Source organism: Pseudophryne corroboree, chromosome 2, assembly GCF_028390025.1.
Source record: "Pseudophryne corroboree isolate aPseCor3 chromosome 2, aPseCor3.hap2, whole genome shotgun sequence".
Lineage (NCBI taxonomy): Eukaryota > Metazoa > Chordata > Amphibia > Anura > Myobatrachidae > Pseudophryne > Pseudophryne corroboree.
Window position 1 is genome coordinate 856,772,617 of NC_086445.1, and position 18,740 is coordinate 856,791,356.

The 18,740-nt window shown below is 49.2% G+C and overlaps 1 protein-coding gene across 1 annotated transcript in view; it reads right to left on the reverse strand.

The window, feature by feature from the left end:
• TRPV1 (transient receptor potential cation channel subfamily V member 1) overlaps positions 1 to 18,740 on the reverse strand; it is a 215,442-nt gene that overhangs the window by 96,644 nt on the left and 100,058 nt on the right. Inside the window, exon 8 of the mRNA XM_063955821.1 lies at positions 18,156 to 18,239. Within this exon, the coding sequence (XP_063811891.1) occupies positions 18,156 to 18,239 (84 nt within the window). The remainder of the gene's footprint in view (positions 1 to 18,155; positions 18,240 to 18,740) is intronic.

Consider the following 18,740-nt stretch of genomic DNA (forward strand, 5'->3'; position numbering starts at 1 on the left):
GTCTCCGTCAACAACGCCGACACCTGTTTGGATATGTGTAAGTGCTGAGGTAAAATTATTGCACAAAAGGTTAGGGAACAGAAAGGAAATCTACCCTGGTCTGTCCCTATGTCACAGAGTCCTTCAGAGTCTCTCTATGTTCACTATCCAAAATAACAAAGTATCGACACGGAGTTTAACTCCACTGTCGACTACGATAATGCAAAGTTACAGCCAAGAGGGCTAAAAGATATTCAATATATGATTATTGGAATAAAAGATGATTTGCATATCACTGATGACTCATCTGTCCCTGACACGAGAGTACACATGTTAAGGGGTAGAATGCTGAGGTAAATTTACCTCCTCTCATGAGGAAAAAGAGGGGGAATCTCCAGACAAGAGACGGCAGCTTCCCACAAGAGAATTCTCAGGCTGTATCCTTTCCCCACTAGGGCCAGGATGTGTTGAGAATCTTCCCCTTGGGTGTCCTGTTTGCACTAGCTATTCTCAGGGATCCTGCAGATAGCGTGCACATTCTAGTATACTACCCAGACCGGCGATTGTGTCGGCATGGGTTTATAGCGCTGTGGCAGCGTGGACAGGTACCTTATCAGCAGAGATTGAGACCCTAGTATGCATATAAATATTTTAAGATGCTGTCTTAAGTGATAGATATATAATTATAAAGCATGCCCAAAGGGACATGAGTATACTGGGTCCTAGAGACAAAAGCTATGTCGATTTCTGCTTGACGTGTCCTGTAGAATATACATTGGACAGATGATGCCGACTTAAGAGGCATATGGAAGGCTGAGGATTGTGTGGAGAAAGGTTCTCGGGCCTGGTCTCCACAGTTATAGCTGGTAATTCTGATATTTTGCCTTATATTCCTGCACAGCCTAGGAAAGCACGACATTATTAAATGCAGCTTTTCGAATAAAGAAACAAGAAAGTCTGAGGTGCGTCCTTTCTTGTCAGAGCCGGGGGCAGAGGAAAGAAGCTGTACAACACAGCTAGTCCCCAGGAACAGAAGTCCTCCCCAGCCTCTACAAAAATCCACCGCATGTCGCTGGGGCTCCACAGGCGGAGCTAGGCCCGGTGGGGACACGCCTTCGTAAGTTCAGCCACAAGTGGGTTCACTCCCTGTTAGATCCCTGGGCAATAGAAATTGTATCGCAGGGATACAGGCTGGACTGTGAGAAGATGCCCCCTCACCGAGGACCCGGCGGGCTTCCCCCCAAGAGAGGGAGCCAGTGTTAACTGCAATTCGTAAATTGTATCTTCAACAGGTGGTGGTCAAGGGTCCCCTCCTTCAACAAGAGGGTGTTATTATTCGACCATGTTATAATCCCGAAACCAGACGGTTCGGTTAGACCCATATTGAATTAAAATCCCTGAACATATACCTGAAAAGGTTCAGGTTCAAGATGGAATCGCTAAGAGCGGTCATTGCATGCCTGAAATGAATCGGGACATAAGGGATGCATACCTTCGTGTCCCCATTTATCCACCTCATCAGGCGTACCTCAGAATTGCGGTACGGGATTGTCATTACCAATTTCACCAAGGTAATGGCGGATATGATGGTGCTCCTGCGGAAGCAAGGTGTCACTATTATCACATACTTGGAGATCTCCTCATAAAAGCGAGATCAAGAGAGCAGTTGCTGGACAGCGTATCACCTTCTCTGGAAGTGAAACGGCAACACGACTGGATTCTATATATTCCAAAGTCGCAGTTGGTTCCTACAGATCATCTGCCTCGCCTAGGCATGATCCTAGACACAGACCAGAAGAGGGTTTATCTCCCGATAGAGAGAGCTCAGGAGCTCATGACACTGGTCAGGAATCCATTGAAAACCAAAACAGGTGTCAGTGCATCACTGCACTCGAGTCCTGGGAAGGATGATGGCATCATACGAGGCCATCCCCTTCGGCTGGTTCCATGCAAGGACAATGGAACTTACTGGACAAGTGGTCCGGATCACATCTTCAGATGCATCGGTTAATCACCCTATCCCCCAGGGCCAGGGTGTCTCTCCTTTGCTGGCTGCGGAGTGCTCACCTTCTCGAGGGCCGCAGATTCGGCATTCAGGACTGGGTCCTGGTGATCACGGATACAAGCCTCCGAGGGTGGGGGGCAGTTACACAGGGAAGAAAATTCCAAGGTTTGTGGTCAAGCCAACAGACTTGCCTTCACATCAATATCCTGGAACTAAGGGCCATATACAACGCCCTAAGTCAAGCGGAGTTCCTGCTTCGCGACCAACCGGTTCTGATCCAGTCAGACCGCAGGGGCTCATGTAAACCGCCAGGGCGGCACAAGGAGCAGGGTGGCGAGGGTAGAAGCCACCAGAATTCTTCGCTGGGCGGAGAATCAAGTAAGCGCACTGTCAGCAGTGTTCATTCCGGGAGTGGACACGACCTCCACCCGGGAAAGTGGTGACTTCATCAGGAAGTCTTCACGCAGTTTTGCAAATTGATGGAAACTGCCTCAGGTGGACTACATGGCATCCCACCTCAATAAAAAGATAAAAAAGGTTTTACGCTGGGTCAAGGGACTCTCAGGCGATAGCTGTGGTCGCACTAGTAACACCGTGGGTGTTCCAGTCGGTCTATATATTCCCTCCTCTTCCTCTCAGACCCAAGGGCTGAGAATTGTAATAAACGGAGGAGTGTGAACAATATTCTTTGCTCCGGATTGGCCAAGAAGGACTCGGTACCCGGAACTGCAAGAAATGCTCTCAGAGGACCCATGGCCTCTGCCACTCAGTCAGGACATGTTGCAACAGGGACCCTGTCTGATCCAAGACTTACCGCGGCTGCGTTGGACGGCATGGCGGTTGAACGCCGGATCCCAGCGGAAAAGGGCATTCCGGATGCAGTTATTCCTACGCTGATAAAGGCTAGGAAAGACGTGACAGCAAGACTTTTTCACTGTATATGGCGAAAATAGGTTGCTTGGTGTGTGGCCGGGAAGGCCCTACAGAGGATTTCCAGGGGGGTCGATTCTTGCACTTCCTACAGTCAGGAGTGACTATGGGCCTAAAATTAGGATCCATAAAGGCCAAGATTTCGGCCCTATCCCTTTTTCTCTCAAAAAGAACTGGCTTCACTGCCTGAAGTTCGGACGTTGTTACAGGGGTGCTGCATATTCAGCCCCTTTTGTGCCTCCAGTGGCACCTTGGGATCTTAACGTGTGTTGGATTCCTAAAATCCCACTGGTTTGAGCCACTTAAGACCGTGGAGCTAAAATATCTCACGTGGAAAGTGGTCATGCTTTTGGCCTTAGCTTGGACTAGGCGTGTGTCAGAATTGGCGGCTTTGTCATGTAAAAGCCCATATCTGATCTTCCATATGGAAAGGGCAGAATGGAGGACTCGTCCCCAATTTCTCCCTAAGGTGGTATCATCGTTTCATTTGAACCAACCTATTGTGGTGCCTGCGGCTACTAGGGACTTGGAGGATTCCAAGTTGCTGGACGTAGTCCGGGCCCTGAAACTTTATGTTTCCAGGACGGCTAGAGTCAGAAAAACTGACTCGCTATTTATCCTGCATGCACCCAACAAGCTGGGTGCTCCTGCTTCACAGCTGACTATTGCTCGCTGGATCTGTAGCACCATTCAGCTTGCACATTCTGCGGCTGGACTGCCGCATCCTAAATCAGTAAAAGCCCATTCCACGAGGAAGGTGGGCTCTTCTTGGGCGGCTGCCCGAGGGGTCTCGGCTTTACAACTTTGCCGAGCTGCTACTTGGTCGGGTTCAAACACTTTTGCAAAATTCTACAAGTTTGATACCCTGGCTGAGGAGGACCTTGAGTTTGCTCATTCGGTGCTGCAGAGTCATCCGCACTCTCCCGCCCATTTGGGAGCTTTGGTATAATCCCCATGGTCCTTACGGAGTACCCAGCATCCACTAGGACGTCAGAGAAAATAAGAATTTACTCACCGGTAATTCTATTTCTCGTAGTCCGTAGTGGATGCTGGGAGCCCGTCCCAAGTGCGGACTCTCTGCAATACATGTATATAGTTATTGCTTAACTAAAGGGTTATTGTATGAGCCATCTGTTGAGAGAGGCTCAGTTATTGTTCATACTGTTAACTGGGTATAGTTATCACGAGTTGTACAATGTGATTGGTGTGGCTGGTATGAGTCTTACCCTGGATTCCAAATCCTTTCCTAGTAATGTCCGCTCTTCCGGGCACAGTTTCCCTAACTGAGGTCTGGAGGAGGGGCATAGAGGGAGGAGCCAGTGCACACCAGATATAGTACCTAATCTTTCTTTTAGAGTGCCCAGTCTCCTGCGGAGCCCGTCTATACCCCATGGTCCTTACGGAGTACCCAGCATCCACTACGGACTACGAGAAATAGAATTACCGGTGAGTAAATTCTTATTTTTCTGACTGAGAGGAAGGCCTATTAAATACTAAAACTAAAATGTAGACTTCCCTCTCTAACTAAGGTGGCGGGGAGAAGAACGGTTAAACATGATAAACGTAACATGGGTGATCAATATCATAATACAGAAAAAGCTAGCGATAAAAACATATGTGTGAGGGAGCCTTCTGCCCCAGCTGTTCCGGGATCGGCCTCCTGCCTCCATCCCGGACATTGAAAATCAAAAAATCCAAGGACAGGGGTCGACCTTCTGCCACTACCCCTGCCCACCAACAGTTGTAGGGACGGAGTTACGCTCCTCCCCTACGGGGTAAAAAATTGGGCCACCGGTCCCGCCATCCACATATGTTTATACCAATTATATGGACCCCACTTGGTAAAGTGATGCCCGTAAACTAATTCAAAACTATGAAATTTACCTAAAAATACACCCAAACTTCTAACCTTGAACTCATAATTAAAATTAAGTAACCGTTAAGAAACCGGCCACCAAAAGCCGACACAAGGAATACAACTGAAGAACAAAAACCAATTTCCCAGGGCGGGAGGGCGGGTCACGAGAAGAGCTGGAAGAGAGGCAGGAAGTACCCGGTCAGCAGCCTATATGCATGACAGGCCAGCCCCTATACATGATCCAGCCAATCAGCCCCTCGGACCCTCTCTCTACGTTCCTCCCACCAAAAACATTAACCCCTTCCAAGCCAAGGTGATGCATAGAGCGGCGCTGCAGAAGCCCAGACGGTGCGTTTATGCTGCTATGGTCACATTATGTTCCCTACGCAGTCTTAAACCTCACACGTCAGATGCATCCACGCGCCACTCAAGCACACTTATCTTATAAAATAAAGACACAACAACTGTAATTGGCGTGAAAGGGGTCAGCTTTTATTTTCTGACTGAGAGGAAGGCCTATTAAATACTAAAACTAAAATGTAGACTTCCCTCTCTAACTAAGGTGGCGGGGAGAAGAACGGTTAAACATGATAAACGTAACATGGGTGATCAATATCATGATACAGAAAAAGCTAGCGATAAAAACATATGTGTGAGGGAGCCTTCTGCCCCAGCTGTTCCGGGATCGGCCTCCTGCCTCCATCCCGGACATTGAAAATCAAAAAATCCAAGGAAAGGGGTCGACCTTCTGCCACTACCCCTGCCCACCAACAGTTGTAGGGACGGAGGTACGCTCTGCCCCTACGGGGTAAAAAATTGGGCCACCGGCCCCGCCATCCACATATGTTTATACCAATTATATGGACCCCACTTGGTAAAGTGATGCCCGTAAACTAATTCAAAACTATGAAATTTACCTAAAAATACACCCAAACTTCTAACCTTGAACTCATAATTAAAATTAAGTAACCGTTCAGAAACCGGCCAACTGCCAGGTTACCAACCTGCCACCGCCACCGAACTCAAAAACTCAAAAAGCAGAAAAACTAACTAAAGGGACCGAAAAAGCAGAACAAAACTAACTAAAGAGACCGAAAGAGAAAAACTACCTAAGGGGACCGAAGAACGTGAATAATGTCCTCCAAGGAGATCAGCATGCCAGCTGGCGACAAATGCACCCCGTCAGACCAGTGCAGTGACGGATCCCGGAAGGAGATACCACCGTGCGGCACGACCAGCCCGCCATGCTGGAGGACAGCACGACCGACAACCGAATTGACCCGCCTCCGAACTAGGTTAATCGCCCCGGGGTTGAAGACGCCACGCCAAGACCGCCGAGGGACGATGTCTGACCGGAGGATCAGGCAAAACGGCCAGTCAGCCATAAGTTCCAACAGCTGACGGCTGATCTTGAGGCGAATGTCAAGCCCCGTGCGGCGCACCAGATCGTTGCCACCCAGATGCAAGACCAAAAACAGTGGATACCCAAATCGGCCAACTGCCGCCCGAAGCCAGTCCCGCAGTCCATTACAGCGGAGGCCTCTACGCCCCAACCAGCGCACAGCCTGCAGCTCCGGAAACCGGGTTTGTGACGCAGGCCAGAGCCGACACGGATAGCCAATAGATGTATGAATGGCCGACAAACCACATAAAGTGCGGATCTAACCGCCGTCCTGTAAAAGAAGGGTGTGACGAAGGTTAATAAATTAAATAAAAGATAGCATTCTTAAATAGGCAACCTAACTGCGTCCCTAACGTGGGGGGATTGGGCCACCCAATTTGACTTGAGGCAAAAACAAAACTTTGTTAGCCGGCAAAAGCCGTAGGTAGAACCAATGATAAAACAAAAATTCCTCAAGGCCCCCGCAATCGCAAAGTGCAACTGCGACGAGCGGCTAGTACTCAAATGGGCGCACTGGGAGGAAAAGGCCTGATATAGCGTCTGACTGCACCAGTCCTCCACTTACCCAGTGCCCGGACTTCGACTTCGGACCAACCCGCCGCAGCGGCTGCTGAAGCAGCGCCGATGCGGAAAGAGTGAGTCCCATAGTCGGCCGGAGAGAGACCCAGGTACAAAAGACAACGTCCCAAAACCGACCGGAATTGATATCTGGTCACCGGGGAACCGTCACTATGGTCGAGCCACCCGGGGGGCGTTGGAGGCTGAAGGGACGAATAGGCCAGGGCCGTGGCAACTGGACAAATGCCCCGCACACGAGCCCGACCCATTCGAACCCACTGCCACCTGCCGGCTACGTCAGTCTTGGAGCGCTGAATCCTGCACCACAAACCGTCGGGGCATACGACGCCGTGGGCTGCCAGCATGGGCGAGGCAGAAGTCCGAGAAATGGACACCAGCTCACCCACCCTGAATGCACCGTGGAAGGCCATCGTAAAGGCCGCCATGAAGAGACGAACTTCGTATCCCGAGGAGCAAATACTCCGGAGGGATCCCAAAATCAGCCTCAGCAAAGCACCCGTGATTGGCAGGCGAGTATCCGGGAGGGGCGGGAACGCCCGAGCCCAACCTTTCAACACCCGCCGGAGGGAAAAGGACTTTGTAAAATTCGCTTCCTCCCGCAGCTGCAGAAAGTATGATATACCCGCCAGAATCCTGCTAACAGACGCCTGCGAAATCCCGTCGGAGTACAACATCCAGATGTATTCTAAGAGTAAATCGTGAGAGGTCATACCACGCTGGCCTCGCTCCAGGAGGAAACTACTCCACCGCTCCCAGGTGGCCCGATAGGCCGTAAAAGTAGCAGGGGCCAATGACCTGTGTGCTAGCTCCTCCAATCCGGGTGGATGACCTGCCACACATAAGCAGGACATGATTCCCCATGGATTAGCGCTGCAGGAGCCAAGCGCCGAAACCGCTGCCAATCGCCCCGAGACAGGGCATCCGCAATTTCATTACGCACGCCAGGGACATGTTTGGCTTTGCAACCTAATGTTGTTCACCAAACATAGCAAGACTATCTGCGCAAGGACCCGCAGGACCGGCAAGGACGTGGATTTTGGGCGGTTTATGGCAAAAACCACGCCCAAATTGTCGCACCAGAAGATAAGACAAAACAGAGTTTATCCTGCACCAGACTAAATATGATTAATTAATTTGATAACGAAAACCAACTAAACAAAAAAACCAATTAAACCCGCATCAGCGGCTATTTTGACGTTGGAGGTGCTCCTAGGAATATGTACCAGATACATGTTAATTCAGTGGGAGTGGAAGAACCCACATCTCACCAAAAGAAAAGAAATTCCTTTGTTTGGAGCACTCTTTTAAACATTAAATGTGAATTGAAATGAAAAATTGAATTTATTAATACTTAACTTTTATTATTCCTTACTTAACTAAAATTTGAAAGGGATTGGTATATATATCTCAAATTATTGTATCCCTATATAAACAGTGGTAGAATATAAAATAGGAGCAAAAACAATAGTGAATTATATATTGATGTGATTGCTCAAATAGTAAAATAAAAGTGATAGTAATCTATCCGACCATTCAGACAGACAGCAGCGGTGATTTTTCTATACTCTCATATGGTCAGAGGATTCATGGCCATTGGAGTATCACCAGTGAGTTCAGACTATTAATATGCGTCTGAGTTTCATCAAGCGGTGTACCTCTTTCTATATGAATTCATTGGATCGGCTAATCCCCCGACCTTAATCAAAATTATACACAAAGAAGGGACTGATCCTTTATCATGTAACAGAAATATTATCCATATCTAGTATTATGGCATATGTTGTATCATAATTGTATGGAGCAGATATAGATGCGTAAATAGCCACCTTGTATTGGGGCTAAATTCCAATCACTAAATAACAAGATCATATGAGTCAATAGACATTCAGTAACATTCAAAATAAACAGAGTATGCATTGCAATTCTGTAATTTGTTCAAAAATTAATAATCCAAGATCTGGAAGTACATTGCTACATAGTCAGTGGATGTGTTGTATACCAAATATGGAGGGAAGGGGGAAAAGAGAGACAAAAAGATAGACACTCTAGTCGAATGATCCCATCTGCTGTCCAACCTCATCCAAGAGCGGAGGAAAGATGAGAGTAGGACCGTCAACTGTGCCGTAGAAATGAGGAAACAGGCACTCTGGCTAAGGGCCCCGTCGTGGTGTTAGATAGGCCCTGATGCTAATGAGCCTTGCAGGGTCTAAATGCGCCACTTGAGCCCGAGCCAGGGGCCGAAATATACTCTCAACAAAGATTATGAGTATTAAGTTAAAGATTATAAGTATTAAGATCAATACATCTGTTTTATTATCAAATTTAAGATATAGAAATCCTTATATTGGTATCTCTAATGTAAATATAACCACCTTGGTTGCACCTTGCCAATTGCCATATTTTTCAAAAAGCGGTATATACTTATTAAGAAAAAATTAAGAAAAAATTCTGGTAGAGATATACCCATATATAGACCGAAAAAAGGATAGTAGGCACTCCAGTTCACTATTCCCATCTGCTGTCTGGCCTCATCAATTAGAGCGGAGGACAGATGAGAGTGGGATCGTGGGCTGTGCCAAGAATTAAGGAAAAAAGCGGAGGGTACCTTGAAAACCCGTAGGTGGTGTTAGGCGGGCCCTGATGCTAATGAGCCTTGCAGGGTCCGGATGCGCCACCGGGTATCAACTGTCCGTCCGTGAAAAGAAGCAGGGAGAGAGGACAGGGATTGTGAGGAGTACCAGATCGTTGTCTCTGAAGTGTAACTCACTATACCTCACCGCCGGTCATGGCGGTCCGTAGATCCCAGCCGCTAGGTCATTAAAGGCTACTGCTGCTGGTCATGGTTTTCCCCGCTGCCAGCTTTTGGTCAGTGAATTACCACCGCTTGATGGCTGAACGCTGCTGCCGCTGATCACGGCTCCCCCTGCAGTGAGGAGACCGTGTGTGAGGCCGTAATTAGTAGGACGTACGTTTCACCACCTGGGCTTGCTCACCTAGCAGCAAGCCCAGGTGGTGAAACGTACGTCCTACTAATTACGGCCTCACACACGGTCTCCTCACTGCAGGGGGAGCCGTGATCAGCGGCAGCAGCGTTCAGCCATCAAGCGGTGGTAATTCACTGACCAAAAGCCGGCAGCGGGGAAAACCATGACCAGCAGCAGTAGCCTTTAATGACCTAGCGGCTGGGATCTACGGACCGCCATGACCGGCGGTGAGGTATAGTGAGTTACACTTCAGAGACAACGATCTGGTACTCCTCACAATCCCTGTCCTCTCTCCCTGCTTCTTTTCACGGACGGACAGTTGATACCCGGTGGCGCATCCGGACCCTGCAAGGCTCATTAGCATCAGGGCCCGCCTAACACCACCTACGGGTTTTCAAGGTACCCTCCGCTTTTTTCCTTAATTCTTGGCACAGCCCACGATCCCACTCTCATCTGTCCTCCGCTCTAATTGATGAGGCCAGACAGCAGATGGGAATAGTGAACTGGAGTGCCTACTATCCTTTTTTCGGTCTATATATGGGTATATCTCTACCAGAATTTTTTCTTAATTTTTTCTTAATAAGTATATACCGCTTTTTGAAAAATATGGCAATTGGCAAGGTGCAACCAAGGTGGTTATATTTACATTAGAGATACCAATATAAGGATTTCTATATCTTAAATTTGATAATAAAACAGATGTATTGATCTTAATACTTATAATCTTTAACTTAATACTCATAATCTTTGTTGAGAGTATATTTCGGCCCCTGGCTCGGGCTCAAGTGGCGCATTTAGACCCTGCAAGGCTCATTAGCATCAGGGCCTATCTAACACCACGACGGGGCCCTTAGCCAGAGTGCCTGTTTCCTCATTTCTACGGCACAGTTGACGGTCCTACTCTCATCTTTCCTCCGCTCTTGGATGAGGTTGGACAGCAGATGGGATCATTCGACTAGAGTGTCTATCTTTTTGTCTCTCTTTTCCCCCTTCCCTCCATATTTGGTATACAACACATCCACTGACTATGTAGCAATGTACTTCCAGATCTTGGATTATTAATTTTTGAACAAATTACAGAATTGCAATGCATACTCTGTTTATTTTGAATGTTACTGAATGTCTATTGACTCATATGATCTTGTTATTTAGTGATTGGAATTTAGCCCCAATACAAGGTGGCTATTTACGCATCTATATCTGCTCCATACAATTATGATACAACATATGCCATAATACTAGATATGGATAATATTTCTGTTACATGATAAAGGATCAGTCCCTTCTTTGTGTATAATTTTGATTAAGGTCGGGGGATTAGCCGATCCAATGAATTCATATAGAAAGAGGTACACCGCTTGATGAAACTCAGACGCATATTAATAGTCTGAACTCACTGGTGATACTCCAATGGCCATGAATCCTCTGACCATATGAGAGTATAGAAAAATCACCGCTGCTGTCTGTCTGAATGGTCGGATAGATTACTATCACTTTTATTTTACTATTTGAGCAATCACATCAATATATAATTCACTATTGTTTTTGCTCCTATTTTATATTCTACCACTGTTTATATAGGGATACAATAATTTGAGATATATATACCAATCCCTTTCAAATTTTAGTTAAGTAAGGAATAATAAAAGTTAAGTATTAATAAATTCAATTTTTCATTTCAATTCACATTTAATGTTTAAAAGAGTGCTCCAAACAAAGGAATTTCTTTTCTTTTGGTGAGATGTGGGTTCTTCCACTCCCACTGAATTAACACGCACCAGAAGATAACCTGTTTGTTACGCAGGGCATCGCACCACAATTCCAGAGCGACCAGAATGGGAAATATTTCCAGCAACAGCATGTTCGTCGTGAGGCCCTTGTTAAGCCAGGCCCGAGGCCAGGGACACGCGCACCAACGGCCTGCGAAATAAGCTCCGAACCCGTAAGCGCCAGAGGCGTCCGTGAAAAGCTCCAGGGCTGGGCTAGACACAGCCGCCTCCTGCCAAATACAGATGCCGTTGAAACGAACAAGAAATTCGTCCCAAATACGCAAATCCCTTCGGATTTCAAGAGACAACCTAAGAAAATGATGCGGGCGTCTAACCCCCACGGTAGCCCGTTCCAATTTTCTACAGAAGACCCTGCCCATGGGGATAACCTTGCAAGCAAAGTTAAACAGGCCCAATAAGGATTGAGCCTGTTTGAGAGTGAGCTTGCCCGCAGCCAGCGCATATAGGATACCGTCGTGTAAACGCAACACCTTGTCCGCAGGGAGCCTACACAGACCACCGACCATATCAATCTGAATCCCGAGGTAAACCAAGGAGGCGGAGGGACCCTCCGTCTTCTCAGGTGCCACCGGAAACCCCGAAGTGTGCGAAGAGGGCAAGAGCCCCCCGCAGCAAATTGACGCAGCGATCCGAGCCTGATGGGCCGATAAAAAGAAAATGATCCAAGTAGTGTGAAATTCCCCGTTCGCCCGTCGATTGCTCGAGACACCAGTGGAGGAAAGAACTGAATCTTTCGAAGTAGGCGCAAGAAACAGAACAGCCCATAGGGAGGCACCGATCGATGTAGTAGCCATCTTCTAGCTTAAAACCCATAAACCGAAAGGCAGACTGGTGCAGTGGAAGGAGACGGAACGCTGACTGGATGTCTAATTTACACATCACTGCCCCAGGCCAAAAGACTGGATGGTGTCTATAGCTGAATCAAAGGATAGGTAAACAACCCTACACTGCTCATAAGGGATGGCATCGTTAACCGATGACCCCAGAGGACAGGAAAGATGTTGGATCAGTCAAAATTTTCCCACGGTCTTTTTGGGCACTATGCCTACGGGGGAGAAAACCAAATCTGGCAAGGGGGGTTCCCGGAAAGGGCCTATCATTCTTCCCAACTCCACTTCCGCCTCCACCTTCTGGCGGAGCACGTCCGGAAACTCCCGAGCCGAGCGCAGGTTCGTACCCGCCCCGGGATCCACCCGTCCATGTATCGGCAAGGGGAAACCCGATGCGAAACCCGAGTGTAAGAATTGGGCGTCCTCCGGCCGCGGGTACGGTCGCAGCCATGGAATGAGCGCCCGAAGTCTAATTGGGGTGGGAGCTGTGGCCAACGCCAGAGGCCGCGGGAGCACGACTCTGTCAGGTCTGTGGTCCGGAAGCCCCTCCGGTCGCTGGACTAGGACAGTCCTTAATCCCGTGGCCCCCGCCACATCTGATACAGGAGTGACGAAAACGACACCGGCCGCCTAAGTCACATTGAGCATTATTAAAAGCGAAGCATTTGCCATGCCCCGCGCGCCCTGAACCGCCGCGAAAGCCGGTCAAATGAGAGGCAGGTCGGTTTGCCCAGTGCTTTGCCGTGCCGACTTCCTCAGTGCCGGCCGAACCCTGGGTCAGTTCCGAGCACAATTCCACATCTTTCTTACCGAAGTTGTAGATCTGCCGCCCGTGTTGTATGCGCCGAAAATCCTCATCATAACGACGCCAGGCCGACCCTCTGTACTTATGGTACAGCACGTGTATGAGGAATTGATACCGCACAACGTTCATGTGTTCGTCCGGGCGGGTATCCAGGTAACAAGCAGGAAAGATCAACATACATCGCACCCAATTCGGGTAGGACCGCAAAGCGTCCTCGCTGGCCTGCCCTTTTTTCTTAGCTGAAAATAGGGCTTTGCGATCGTCACCAGTAAGAGCGAAAATATTTACATATTGGCCCTTACGGATACGGTCCCGGACCCGGGGCCTTAGTCCGCGTTGCACGGCCGTATTAGCGCAGTGCACGGTGTCCGATTCCACCGAGACCTGGGAGGCGGACGAGGTTGAATACCGACGCTCGCGCCATTTGTGGCGCTTAACCCTGTGCAAGCCGCCGTCGGAGGAGGACAGACCCTCCGAGGACGTGGAAGAGTCCGTGTCCCGACGCCTGCAGCTGCACCTGCAGCGCTTGCTGGAAACCCTACGCACACCGCTGCCTACGCTAGAGGAGCTGGAGTGAATACCCGCTCCCAAGCCGCTATGGGGTGTAACCGCGCTCCCCCTGGACCAGAGACATCGTTCCCCAGCTCCCCCACTGGACCCGCAACCGCCGGGAGCGAGGCAGGTAGGGGAACCGTCGCGCCAGGGGACAGAAGCGGGGTAAGAGATTGCGCAATGCTATCCACCAAAGAAACAGCGGGCCGCCCTCGTCCCCTGGGTACGGAGGATAACAAGGGCGCCACCGCCGACACAACAGCGGCACAAATGGCGGACAGAACGGTGGCGTCCACCAAGGGTGCAGCCGCAGTGGCAGGCATAGGAAAATCAGAGACGCCACGCGAGTCGTGCGCCCCATGGGAGGTTCGTAAACCCCCCGTTGGGAGCAAGGACCCGGATGATCCCTCACTGTCGGGCATCACGGTACAGCCGTCCCGCTGCGAGGAACCTCGCGCAAACCGCCAGCGCTGCGACCTCCTCCTATCCCGAGCATTGGCCGCAGGACGAGAAACCGGAGAGTCGTCGCTACTGGAAGGAGGCAGCGCGACGTCGGAATGAACGCCGTCCGCAGCGACGTCGGCAGGCGACGACAGGACGCGGGGAGGGGAAGAACGGTCAGCCGCCGCCCCCTGATGGGGTGTGACCCCGGGAGGAGCCGCTCGGCCACGGGCGGCGGCAGCAGCGCCAGTCGCCATCCGAGTCGATCCGGGAGGGACAGGCGCTACGGGACCATCCACGGCAGGAGAGGCCAGAAGGGCTGCCCCGCCGCGGGCGGACGCAGAACGCCCCCTTCTAACCGGCCCTGCTCTATCCGCAACAGGCAACGGGGGATGTGCAGCAGCAGAGCGGGGGCGACGCACCGCTCTGTCAGGGGAGGGCGCAGGTCGGACCTGACCGGCCGAGGGGGAGAGCCGGCCAGATGGGTCAGGCCTCATCTGGGCCCCCCAGCTGGCAGGATGAATAGCAGCACGAGCGCGCTGCCTAGACTGCGTGTGTCTGGCAGCCGCGCGACCCCCCGCCCATTAACCCCCATGGTGGAGCCCACATGTGGCTGGGTGCTGCCCCCCCGTCCCGGCCCCACGTGATCAGAGCTGCCGCGGGTAGCGCCTAGCGACGGGCTCGGGGACGGCAGAGCACCGTCCCTGGCAAGCCGCCGCGTGCGCCCTCTATCCCCCTGCGCTCCGTCCCCCGCCGCGGCTAGCAGCGGGGACGGAGAGCGCACTCGCGGGGGAGCACGAGCGGGCGGCCGAGCCCGGCCCGGACCTCTCTGGCAGCCGCAACAGGCGCTCCCCGTGCTGGCTGGACATCAGAGGCGTCCAGGAGCTGGGCGGGGAGGCCAGCGGTTCGGCTGGGGCGGATTCTGGCGGCCATAGAGGGTTCAGGATGACACACAGAGGAGCACAAAGGATAGGAAGGGGGAAATATAGGAAAAGAGTAGAGGGGATAGAGAAAGGCAAGGAACAGAGGAGAGCGAGTGAAATAAGTACAAAGGGATATTTTAGAAGTATGAGAGAGAATAAGGGTATAAGATATATTAAATGGGAGCAATACTTGCAGGCCTCACGAGAAGAGCTGGAAGAGAGGCAGGAAGTACCCGGTCAGCAGCCTATATGCATGACAGGCCAGCCCCTATACATGATCCAGCCAATCAGCCCCTCGGACCCTCTCTCTACGTTCCTCCCACCAAAAACATTAACCCCTTCCAAGTCAAGGTGATGCATAGAGCGGCGCTGCGGAAGCCCAGACGGTGCGTTTATGCTGCTATGATCACATTATGTTCCCTACGCAGTCTGGACTTTCACCGTGTACTACACAATTTGTGACTGTAATCACCTTTCTCCAAAGTGATATGTGTGACCCTTCCCAAGTACCAGAAGTATCAACCGACAATCATTTATTATTATTAAGTCAGTATCACACTAGCAGTCAGTCACATATTATACACACATATATATATATATATATATAGATATAGATATAGATAGATAGATATCAGGGCCGGTTCTTTCCCTTTTGGCGCCCTGGGCGGGAAATAGAGGCGTGTCTTCATACACGGGGCGTGGTCAGTTACGCTTCCTGTACAGTAGAGTAGCGCCGCTGAAAAAGAAAAAAAAATAATACTTACTATCCCTGCTCCCGACCACTGCAGACCTCCGCCGGCGCCGCTCCTTTCCTCGGATCTGGCATAGACAGACACTAGAGGTCAATTATGACCCCTAGCGTCTGTGTCAGTCCCACAATGCTGTGCGGTGCGCAATGACGTCATCGCGCACAGTACAGCAAAGGTCCTCTCCACGAAGGGAAACTAGATGCATAGCGTCTAGTTCCCTTCACAGCGGGGAACCAGCGGGGGACACAGCGGGCAGCGGGGGGCACAGCAGTAGCGGATCTTGCTATGGTGTGGCGCCCTCCGGAAGGCGGCGCCTCGGGCAAAAGTCCTGCCTCCCCGTGGCAAGATCCGCTACTGATATATATATATATACATATACATCATATGAGCAGATTATCAACTACGAACACATCTCAAAGCATGTAGGAGTACATATAACTGAATCCTGTTCTATACAGATCTTTAAAGTATTCAGACGCATTGCGAAGAAAACCACAGTATTGTACATAAAACTCATATGCAATAGGCACTAAAGTTAACTCTTCATACTAACAAAGGTAGATAGAATTTTAGTGCTGTATAACCCGTACTCAGTAGAGTGGGATACAGGGATACTCACCCCACTTCCAGGATCGATCAATACGTTAGGGAACGCTGAATGGATCCAGATGCTACTAGTGTATACTGCCACTCTGGTCATTATTTGTGGACACAGACGCTCAGTGAACGTTAGTGCAGGCAGAAGCTCATGTTTGTGACCCAGTCTCTTAGCGGTAAACCTTAGTGTATACAGACGAAGCGGCCGATGCTGCGACCGAGTCCCCTCGTGGTAGCGTCTGAGACGGAAGTGAGGCAATCAGTTCATGGCGGAAGACGCACGGTAACTGGTCATGAACTGGGGGGAGGGGCGACAAGGAGAGTGTCTGACTCCCCACTGCTGACATCAACCCTAGGGATCGCAGCCTCAAACTAATCCTGGCGCCTTATGATCCCTAAAGCCTAGCGCTAGAGCACCCGTGGTGGTGGCGTGTCAGCGACTGTTTGGTAGTCTCCTCCCAAAACAGTGCGGCTGTGTCCATATTCCCCTTCTAAGCGGAATCGATGCCTTACCTTCTCCCCGTGCTCCAGCCACAGCCTGGTAACGTCTGCTGGACTGCTAGTAATATCCGACACAGACGCCCGTCGAAACAGCACTTGTACCGTGGGTAAGCGTTGTTGCGAAACCCGTTGGAGAGTTTTGGAGCGACTCTTTCCAATAACATAGTAAGACTATAAAAATAAATTAAATAAAGCTTAGGGCTGCCAAACACAGCAGCCCTGTGACCATGGTCCGGCTCCTGCCGTACCAAACAAAAAACTGATTTGCCTGAGCCAGTGGGCGGGATTATATGGATGAGCCCGGTGCATTCTGGGAGGCCAGAAAGCTTGTGATAGTTTGGTGCCAAACCGCTGTCGCTCCATCATATCCCAATGTTATCATGTGGAAAACCTGTGGACCCTGCCGGAAAAACACAATAGACTTGTGCAGTGTAATGCAACATATCTACCATCCATGTATAATACAAGTGCACAGTCTGGAACCTGATCCCTAGAGGAAGGAATGGGCCCCCAGGCAGTGGGGCCCACCGGTGGTTTCCCCTGTACCCCTGTGGGCCAGTCCGACCCTGAATGTATACACAATATATACATGTATTGCACACCCCAAATGTAAAGAGTTATATATGTACTGTATACATATATAAATACATATATATAGAGATAGATAGATAATCAAAGTTTACACATTATTCCAGTAGATGGTGCAGATGGCACTACTACTGTCTATGTAATATTAGTTCAGCTGAGCAATAACAGTCATCCACCCGAGCGAAGCTGTGTGCAAACCCTAGTACTAAAGAAAGTATTTAAACATCCTTTACATTTGTTTTAATACACAATATTTATATTTTAAAAACAAAGCATATGTGATCTTCATTTAGGCCTATTTGACTGCTTCATACAATTTGAAGACATCTATGTACAGTATAATGCTCATATTTCTGTAGTAAAGCTATTTCCTCCAGTCTAGAATGGGATGCGCGGTACACCATTGTTTGTGAGTAATTAATAGAGCATTGTGGGACTGCAGGAGTAATGTTCTCCGGAACATCCATGGCATCACAATAACAGCTGAATCTAATTTACATAAGTCTGAAAACCAAAAAGACAATATTTTTTCATTTGGAATTGGTCATTATGGGTGTTATTTTCCTAATGAGATGTTGTATAGTCCAGTAATGTATTTGCATAATTAAACTGCAGGTGATTTAGTATATATGAATCACTCACCCCTCTAATAAAGAAATAGATTCCTCCGGTCACAGTGATAAATTCTCCAACGGTACGAAGTTTACTATCTACAGGGAACGGGGGCTGAGTAACATAGATATATAAAACAAAAACCGTTCCTTAATATTATAAACTACCACAAATAGACTGATACACAACAGCTTTACGTACACCACTCCCTCCTTTTGGTATTTTAATTTATTTCAGTATAGAATATATAAGAGTTTGAACTTCATATGAAAACAATATACAGTAGTGTATTTTGTTGTAACTGTATATAAGAAAGAGACATTTCAACCCATCCCTACAATAACCCAGTACATTAACGGGTATGGGTCATTAGGTCGACCACACTTGGGTCGACAGTCATTAGGTTGATCACTATTGATCAACATGCATTAGGTCGACATGATCAATGTTGACATGGAAAAAAGTCGACATTAGTTTTTTTAACTTTTTTTGGTGTCGTTTTCTTCGTAAAGTGACGGGAAACCCCAATTAGTGCATCGTGTCCCCTTACATGGCTCGCTTCGCTCAGGTCACTACTATTCCCAATTTTTTTTTTATAACACGTGATATATGGAC